The sequence below is a fragment of the Scophthalmus maximus genome, chromosome 3, assembly GCF_022379125.1.
Source record: "Scophthalmus maximus strain ysfricsl-2021 chromosome 3, ASM2237912v1, whole genome shotgun sequence".
Lineage (NCBI taxonomy): Eukaryota > Metazoa > Chordata > Actinopteri > Pleuronectiformes > Scophthalmidae > Scophthalmus > Scophthalmus maximus.
In genome coordinates, this window is record NC_061517.1 from 5,328,676 (window position 1) to 5,338,348 (window position 9,673).

The following is a 9,673-nucleotide window of genomic DNA, read 5'->3' on the forward strand; positions in this document are numbered from 1 at the left end:
TTTTGGGGAATAGCTTCAGCCATGAGCCCCTGTGCACAGTAGGGTCCAAAATTCTGAGACCTGGACCTCAATGTACCGCCAATTTATGAAAAACCCAGAGGTGTTCATTAAAAATACTAAAGCTGCTTGTCAGATCCCTCAATTTCACACAGTTAACGTGATTTCTAAGCAGTGAAGAGAGTGAAAATGGAGTCAGGCCTTAAAGACCCAGTGTGTAATCTTTTGTAATTCTTCTGGCTGCATCTGGTGGTAAAGTTGCAAAAAAAATAAACCAACTGAGCAACCGACGGGGGACACTTTATGGCGGCGCACCGCTGATTCCATTTCCGTGCTTCCGACGGGGCTGGAAATTCAACGCATATGCAACATATTCTGGACCCGTTGTGTGCAACAACCGTGTTCAACACGACGTGGCAAACATGGCGACTCACACGGAGGTCGGCTCCACCTCATCTTACTATATTTAACTCATTCAGAGTTGACGAAAAAAACATTGGTCCTTTGTTGCAGGTGATTATACATATATGAACACATAGTTATGAACAATATATTCAATTTCTGCAAATAACTTCTTCAAAATATTACACACTGTAGCTTTAAACTTCTCACTCCACCTCTTTCTTTTCAGGTTCGGTCACTCATTCAGCGAAAACTTGAGCTAGCTATTTGCCGCTAAGCTAAGCTAACCGGCTGCTAGTTCTAACTTCATAGTTATCGCGCAGACATGCCGCCATCTGAGTTATTATTTTTCTGAAAACGGGATGCTGAGACTAATATGAGCGGATCAGACACCTAGCTCTGTCCACGGGTCACAAGCTCTTCCTATCATTCCCCACGACGTTCACAGCTCATGTTTTTTTTGCCCAGATCGAACAAACAGGACATCACGTGTTATTTAGTGAGCTTTAGAGATTCTGATAATGGGGTGGATGTTTTAGCTTAAGACTTATGCTGTGTTCCATTATAGCCAATTTCCTCCGTTCCAGTTGCAACTCCGAGTTCCGAGATTATAATGGAACGACAACACCGATTTCAGAGTTCTGAGCCCTGCGTCATAATGGAACTGCGCCTTCCACCTTCTTTCCAGTTATTCTTCTAAGCTAAGCTAAGCTAAGCTAAGCTAAGCTAACCATCTCCTGCCTATAGTTTCATATTTAATGAAAGATATCAATCTTCTCATCTACTGAAGGTTTCCCCCCAGAAAAGAGAAGGAATTAGCAAATTTCCCAAAACGTCAAACTATTCCTGAACAGTTATTTGCCTCCATCCTCTCATCATGTCATCTGGCAGTTTCTGGCAGCACAGCACTTATCAGAAAGTATTAGTCATGTACATTTTCCCTGTGGTTCTACTGGTTAAACCTCAGACAGGTGGAGGAGTGAACGGCAGGTATGAATAATGACTATAGTAGTGGCATGCGGAGGTCAGGTAACCCCTGTCAGTGTTACTGAGTTTAACATTTTGTCTGGGTTTCTACTTCAAGTTTTTTACTGTAAGTGGACCTGCCTCCAACAAAAGTTAAACTGGGACTCGCAGGAGCTGCGAGTTTCCCGAAATTGAACTCGATGAAAGGCCTTGATTACCAGAAAATGTGCTGTCAAGAATTTCTTATTATGGAATGTTTTAATATTTCTTTGTTCGCCCAGGTAAGTAATAGTGTTCTCTATATAGATTCATTATGTTTTCCTGCAGTCATAAAACATTACAGAAAAGTTGAAACATCACACAAATACACAGACATTTAACACAACAGGAGGGCATTCACTACATGTATTTCTTTTTTAAAAACCAGTAGGCAAAGTAGCCCATCCCCCCCAGCGAGCCCATGAGAAAAGAGGCGCCGAAGAAGGACGGCGGCTTCTTTTTTACCATTCGGAAGGCGTTGGGTAGGACCGCGGACAGGAGGGTCGTGTGGATGTCGCCCAACACCTTGCGGAAAGCGTAGCGTTTTTGCACGCGCACAAAAAAGGACTGCAGGTTGGCTCGGCTGCCGTCCTCCCAGTATTTCTTGGAAAGTCCCAAGAACTTGAGCCTGTGCAACAAGGCTCCGAGGCAGATATCAGCTAGCGTAAATTCAGGTCCACATAGCCACAACTCACACTTTTGACCTGTTGGTGGGGGGGAAACAAAGGGAAAGAGAGAAAAGGCGAAAAATGTATAGAACATGTTCTGGTGTCATTGCGATAGAAGGTGAGAATCATTCGGACGAACCTTGATACTCTAGTTTCCTTTTCTCCAGCTCGGCCTCCACTTGATCGAGAACCATGGCTAACTCTCCCAGAATTTTCTTTAGGTAGTTCACATTGTCATGGTCCAAGATTTTTGCCTGTCAATCAGGGGAAAAGTGACAGATGTCAAATTTGGGGGTATTTAACGGATAATTAAATGGATTGTAATACATTAAGAGATTTTGTGTGGATTAAGGTCTTTTTAAGGGCTAAACCCCCTTCGATTTGTTTCCTTTTTAGTATGGAATGGTTTCTACATTACTGGTCAATATCACGGCATTAATACCCCTTAAAAAGGCTTAAAATATGAAACATAATCTATTGCAAATAAGTTTTATGATTACAATAACCTCATTTATTCCCCTTTTCTGTCTGTTAACAAGATACAATAATAATGCCGAGTTAACTCACCATGAGCTTCTTCTGCTTGGACAGGTACGGTTCTGTCAGCTGGGGCTCCTCGTGGTCCAACTTCATCAGCTCCGTCGCCGCGTTGGCCAAGTGTCCTGAAGTCACACACACAAACGCAGGGCGCTCACAAAAGCTTTGTCCTGATCTCCTGGTGGGTTGACAAAACTGATATCTAAATTATGCAGTATTGGGGTTTGACTGGATCATTAATTCTGCTGCAGAAGTTCGTGTTGTCCAGCCCGTCCAGCCTTGATTTACATGCTGAACCCTGCGTTGGAGACTGGAGGGCCTGATATCGGCTGCTGGGAAATATAAACCTGGCGTCACTACACTGAGCTGCGTTCAGGGTTTTTTGCTCTTGAGCAGCAGCGTCCCATTACACAGCATGATAATCTCATCTTGCACACAAAAACATTGAGTGATTTATTTGCCATTGACATGGAAAATGCTGTGAGGAAGACGAATAACTTTGCATTCATAATGCCTGTTGTTGTTGTTTTTTGCTTCGGGATACTAATTGTCCTGCATTTGAAACTCATTCACCTTGAGTTGCAGAAAATATTCAGAAAAATGTGTTCAAAGCACAGAAATCTTCTCTTTTATGTATCAAAATTTTAGGAAAAGGAGCACAAACAAAAGTAGCATCTACTTCTTGTGGTCAATCTAGACACTCTTCGCATCATTATATTTATTATTGTCTGTTGACAATAATCAATATAACATATATATGTCACTTTGGATGAAATACAAGTATATGACTAACTCAACACATATACACACATAAAAATACATGCACTCTTTCAGAATATCAAACATGTTCGAACATGCAATGTGAAAAGCAGCAGAACATACTGTCACATTAAATAATGTTGCGTCAGTGCACAATACGAGGCGCGCGGGTGTGTATTTTTGGATGTTATAAACACTTGAGCAAATTCATCTGCGTGAATCCTGTGGTAGAAATTAACTAACTACATAAATTCAAGTATTGCACTTTAGCATTTCAGCAGCAGCACAATCCACATCCTTCAGCACCATTCTAAAAACAGCTTCACAAAAACTTTCATGAAAGTAGTATTCATTTCTATACTGTTGTATTAAACTGCATTAGTTTCAGCCATAGACTTTAAATGAAGATGGGCGACATTACATCTCCTTTACGACATTACATCCCCCCAGCAGCCCTGCTGGCTGGCTGCAATATACTGTAGGTCATAAGTCAAAGTACACGTCTAAATATTTTTTCCCCCAAAGAAGGTTTCTGTCATTTTAGGTAGTTCTGTATCGGTCGGACCTCGATACCGTGGCTCCACTTCATGATCACTAACCCTTTTTGTACAGTGGGAGGAAGTGGAGACGCGTCACCCATCTTTATTTACAGTTATTGGTTTCACATAAAACGTACCCAATAAAGTATGTATACTGTATCCGCTCCCCGTCCCCCTTGTAGTCAATGCAGAGTGATACCCGACGTGCCTACAGTGCAGCGAGCCGGCTTCACTTACTGCGTATTTCTGCGGTGGCGTACTTTGGGATCATAGAGTCAATGGTGAGCTCTGGATGCAGGATGCAGCCGTGTGTGTAAGCGTCCATGGGCAGTCCGTCCAGAAGCTGGCGGTACTGCTGCACACGATCGTGGAGAGGCGATTCTGCGTCGGGGATCAGCCGAGCCACCGTTTCTGCGGGGCGACACGGCAACATGGAAACACCAATAAAGAGAGAAAGCGTTTGAATGTGTCTCAGGAAGCCTGATCTGCTTCTCGTGAGGACAAAGATAGACACACAGACGTCAACAATATGTGTGAACGAAACAATGGTGTTACAGTTCAATTAACATCACCGGAGCACCTGAGGTTTCTAAGCAACCGCGATCAAGTCTGGTGCAGCACAAGCCCGAAATAACACGATTGTCCACGTGTCAGCCAGCAGAGGTAACCAGGTAACAGGTGACAACCCCCCTGCTCTCTGTTACACACCAGTGGGCACATTTCACAGAGACGGACATTTGAACAACACTGAAGAAGAGAGTTGGAAGCAAGTACAAAAAAACCCAACATCTTGAGGTCGAGCAACAAGCTCCGCTGAATTTATTTTGAGTGCGAACTCTATAAAACCCCTGTGACCCAACAAACTAATGTGGTGGGATCATCTTATGCTTCTGGCTTTGAAAGTAAAAAAGAAAAAAGAAAAAAGAAAAAAGAAAAAAGAAAAAAGAAAAAAGAAAGACAAAAAGTCAGAACCCTCACAGCTTTTTAAAACGCCAAGAATCTCTCCTACGACAGCTGCACGCGCCGCGCCATCTTAACAGTATTACTGCACCATACCTCCCACAAAGTTTTTCTCCAGGTAGTCTATGATCTGGTTGTAGTCACTGATGATGGCGTCCCCGTGGAGGAAGACGGGCACCTCCTCACCCAGGTTCAGCCTCATGAACCAGGGCTCCTTGTGCTCCTGCAGCGGCATGCTCACGTCCCTCTCCTCGCAGATCAGGCCCTTCTCGTTGATGACGAGACGTACCTGCAACCAAACGAGCACAGGGACGTGAGCGGCGTACATCTACCGATTGGCCGCCGCTTGTGACAGCAGCGTGACAGGATGTCTTCTGGCTGATGGGTGAGAAAGATGAGACCGTTTAAAAGCAATCATTTTCCTCCAGGATGTGAAACCAAAAAAGTAGAAAAGGTAAACTGTAAAGTAAAACTGACAAGACAAAAGAAAGGTTTGTGTACACTTTCAGAAATGAATGTATAAGAGACATTTTGAAAAAAAAAACATTATCCAGAAAGTGAAATACAAAATCGGGATCCGTTTTTTTTATAACAAATCTCACAATTATCCTTGTCTGTTGTTAAAAGGCGTGACATCAGTATTAACTAAGCACAGATTCATCTCTTAAGATTATGACATTAAAAAAAACATGTCATATTTGTGTTGTATAGGATGAAAAAGGCCTAGCTAACCAGAATTAGTCTGGCAAGAATTTTAAGAAAAAAGAAAAAAGTGAGGATCCGTTGCTGCTGAATACGTGCAACGATAAGCCGAGGTCCGTGGGGAGCTATTACTGGGAATAAGATTAATGAAAGGAGGTGAGACTTGGGGCATAAAGCGCCACATTTGGCTGCAGCAGAAAGGGAGTCTGGCGGAACACGAGAGCAGACGTGGTGTAATGAGTGGTTTTTGGAACATGCAGGACAACGTCAAAGAATGTCAAAGACGAAGAAGAAGAGCTTTTCTTTAACGCCTCAATTTAGGTTGTTCCACGCGAGATGAAGAATTTCCATGTGATATTTTCAGGTCCCGGTGTTACACAGCTGAGGTGTCCTTCAGTGACGTCATTTCTGTTATATAATGACATTAGTCACTCGCCTGCCTGGGGGGCACAGAGACACTCATTTTAATAATACACAGTAACTTAACCCACATCTGAATGTCACTACTGTGTTCGCTGTCAACAGTGGTGGAGTGAAGAACATTTACTCAAGGACTAGACTGAATTTGGAGGTATTCATACTTTAGAATGAAGAATGTGACTTCATGCATTTACTCCTGACAGCTGCAGTTCAGATTTTACATCCAGAACAGGTGATGAATATATTAAATATAATGCTTTTTAGAGATTAAACGTCACAACGGTCATATAAAGAAAACACAACAAGAAATTGCTTAAAAAATCCTTTTGGTTACACATAAATAAATTGATTTCCTTCAACATAAAGTTAACGAGAAGTTGGTAAGCAATTTTCCATTTTCAGTGAAGTTTAAATTCAGTCCATGTTGACCAGTTACAATATTAAATGTTGCTTATTAATACCCAAATAATAACTTAACTATAATAACACAAAAAATACATTTTAGTGTTACTTGAGAATAAGTGGTTCACAACCTTGTTGAGCTCTTTAAAGAAAAACCCCTTGTCCCATTTTCAGATGTCACACACACACACACACACACACAAAGAACGAAGTATAAAGAGATGTGCAAAATATTCCTTTAACTTTGTTTTTCCTTCTTTTCTGCCACATCGATCATCTCATGACCGCTCGGATTTCCCCTCTGACCCTTTGGAGGAGCTTGACCCCTAGTTTGGGCACCACTGGCTTTTACCACCCCACTGTAACTGTGCATAACTGTACATAAAATAAAGCCAGTCAAGAACGTCTCCACCTTGACCATCAACAGTAAAATGCTGTGTATGCGCTGCTGCATCAGGACTATTACTGAATCCACATTCGGTCCAGTGAAATATCAGAATACTTCTTCCGACACTGAACGCAACATGAAGATGATTCTTAATTGACCGGCCTCACACACGCCGCCGTCGCGACACAAGTGTTTCAGTCTCACAGCGGGAATATATTTGAGGTGTGAATGTCCGACCCGCAGGCCTCGAGGTCGCCAGCGCTCCCATCGATCTGCGGAGCGCGCCGCCACCCCGGGCCGTCTGGCCCTGTCGTTGTCATATCTGCTTTGTGTTCACCATGCACCCAATCACGTGGGCTAAATGAATGTACGCCGTGTCCCACTTCAGACCTACAGGGAGCACCGTTACAGTAGCAGTTCGCCATGAAGCACTATGAACACAGAGGGGAAGGGGGGGGGGGAGCGGGGCCGTCGCTGTGCAGGAGAAGTTCAATAGCAAAGCTACTCTCTCGTTCCTCAAGAGCTTGCTGAGGCAAACAAAGACTTGAAACCAATCCCCCGACCGTCTGATGACGACGGCGTCTTCACAGGGAAGACGGGCGTTGATCTGTTCGGCGTGACTTCTCTGTCGCTGCCGCTCGCTCTGTGTCTCGCCGTCGAAAGTGCCCGCGTCGGAATTTCTCGCTTCCCTCTCTTTGGAGACGGAGCGAGTGTTCTGCGAGTCACGAGCAACTGGCTAAACACAACGCGCGTCTTTCGAGTCGCTGCAGAGAGATTTTTGACCAATCGCAACCCCGTCTCACATCGAGTCCCAAAATGTGCAGCAGACTTTCTGGCGCGGCGGACAAACTAGTGCTCGGCCTCTTAATCTCCTAAAAGCCATTCCTTTAAAAGGCCATTTAAAGCACGCATCCGCTTGCATAACAACAAATGCCATACACCCTTTTACTGAATAAATCAAACCAGGATTGCTGTGCAGTAATTTGTTTTTTGCCGAAATCCATGAGTGTCCGTTTACAGTCACGCACAGTCGCGGAGTCAATCCAGACACTCGAGCTCGGGGCTTTGAGGTGAGGACCGCGTCTCCTGCTGAGGGACAAGCGGCGCAAGCAGCAGCTCGGCCTTTGGAGCATGTGAGCCAACAATCGAGCCTCAAAACTGCCCGGAGATGGGACGTGAACTCAAGGTTGTTGGTCTACAGGGGAGCGTATTATACTGTAACACCATCCTGCAGTTCGCAGACACTGTTGACACGCTGAAGGACATGGTGGACAAGAACATTGGGTGCAAGCAGAGTTGAAACTCATCAGGGCTTCGATTAAAGGTTATTTCTATCATCAATTCATCCGCCGGTTATCAGTTTGATGAAGTGATTCGTTGTTTTGGTCGGAAAAAGTGAAAAAGCGTAGTGTTGTACGAGCACAAGCGGATGTCATCAGCAGACGAAAAACTCAGTCTTGACGATTTTCTCTTCTGCTGAACGACGTAACGACTAATCAGCTGTGTTTCAGTTTTGAGACTCAAAAAGATAAACAGTGTTTACCCATAAGGAACGCACGCGCACACACACGCACGCACACACAAGGGTCTCCCTTGACCTGAGGGTCCGCAGTTGGGCCCTTTCTCAAAATACATCCTCCCAATTCCTCCTGTCTCCTCAGGAGTACCCTGATGCCTCCCAAAAATGTCTTTCGACCCCAAACGAACCCAGTTTTTCTAATTGGCTTTTAAAATGTGTTACCCCGACGACACCACAGGGGTTGTTTTGCTCCAGAGTCACACAAAAATTAAAATAAACAGCAGTTTTCACACACCCGATATCTATAGTAAACTGATGTTTGTGTGTAAAAACAGCGGAGCAACCCTTTAATACATGCCACATGTATTACCTCGTGCCAGTTATTAATATGAAGAAAAACGTTTTGATTAATCTAGCTCCCAAATGCAAAAATTTTAACACAAGAGGCGCTTGTCTGATGTCTGCCACTGCAAATAAAGGACAATTTCAACAAAGAAGGCGTAAAAAAAAACAACAATGACCAGCTGTAGGTATGATTCTGCTGCAGAGGGGGGGAGGTGGCCTTTGGTTTGTTTTGCACACATCACTTCTGATCAATTATTCAGGATGTCATGTGTCAGAGCACATACAGGTTGTAACCGGCCGTGAGGGCACGAAGCAGCGTCCCGGTGTCGACGAGAGGAGACCGCCGATGGGGGATTTCGTGAAAGTGCTGAATTGAGGGAGAAAACCCTGCTTTCATGTCGAGGAGATGAGCCCCAGTGTGCTGCAGCGCTCAGTCTGGCAGATCTGCCCAGCTGCAGGATCGGAATCATAGTCCGGAGGTCGCTATAATGTGTGTGTGTGTGTGTGTGTGTGTGTGTGTGTGTGTGTGTGTGCAGGAATAAACATGCACAACGAAAAGGCTTTAAAAAAAATACATGCTTTTGGTCATCATAATAATAATAAAAAATTTTAAAAAAGGAAAACACAGGGAGCTGCACGCTGGAGCATCGTGAGACAGTACATAGAGCCAACCTCCATTTTCAAACCTCTGCCTTTTCCCCCCGTGTGCCATTGGATGGTTACCTTCTGGGAGGCGAACGACTGCGTCCAGTGGTACAACACGAGCCGCTCTTTACTGAAGGGCCGCGGCTCCGCCGCCGGCTCGTCGCACTCCTCGCCGTCTGTGGGTTTGCCGTCTCCATCCATGGCTGAGATGGGCCACCAGCTACAGTTGGTGGGGGTGACATGGTTGGAAGACGCCATGACAGAGCGTTTTGTGCGTGTGGAGGAGAGGAGCGAGGGGGAAAAGCGAGGGGAGAGGAGGGAGAGAGAGAGAGAGAGAGAGAGAGATGGATGGAGAGAGAGAGAGATGGATGGAGAGAGAGAGAGA

The 9,673-nt window shown here is 44.6% G+C and overlaps 1 protein-coding gene across 1 annotated transcript; it reads right to left on the bottom strand.

Moving 5' to 3' along the window:
• Nucleotides 1-1,604: 1,604 nt before the first annotated feature.
• Nucleotides 1,605-9,662, bottom strand: gdap1l1 (ganglioside induced differentiation associated protein 1-like 1). Its single transcript, XM_035646026.2, has 6 exons — nucleotides 9,367-9,662; nucleotides 4,964-5,156; nucleotides 4,145-4,318; nucleotides 2,640-2,734; nucleotides 2,212-2,326; nucleotides 1,605-2,108 (listed from the first exon to the last, which is right to left on the bottom strand). Exons 1-6 carry the CDS (start codon nucleotides 9,544-9,546, stop codon nucleotides 1,765-1,767), a joined length of 1,101 nt encoding a protein of 366 aa, XP_035501919.1. The 5' UTR covers nucleotides 9,547-9,662; the 3' UTR covers nucleotides 1,605-1,764.
• Between the last annotated feature and the right edge of the window lie 11 nt (nucleotides 9,663-9,673).

Bases quoted from the DNA above. Each gene is read 5' to 3' on its own strand.
- gdap1l1 (XM_035646026.2), bottom strand. From the start codon at position 9,546: ATGGCGTCTTCCAACCATGTCACCCCCACCAACTGTAGCTGGTGGCCC. The intron at 2,735-4,144 runs GTAAGTGAAGCC...GTGTGACTTCAG, and splicing joins CGCCACCGCAGAAATACGCA to GACACTTGGCCAACGCGGCG. The intron at 2,109-2,211 runs GTTCGTCCGAAT...CCCCACCAACAG, and splicing joins AAGGAAACTAGAGTATCAAG to GTCAAAAGTGTGAGTTGTGG.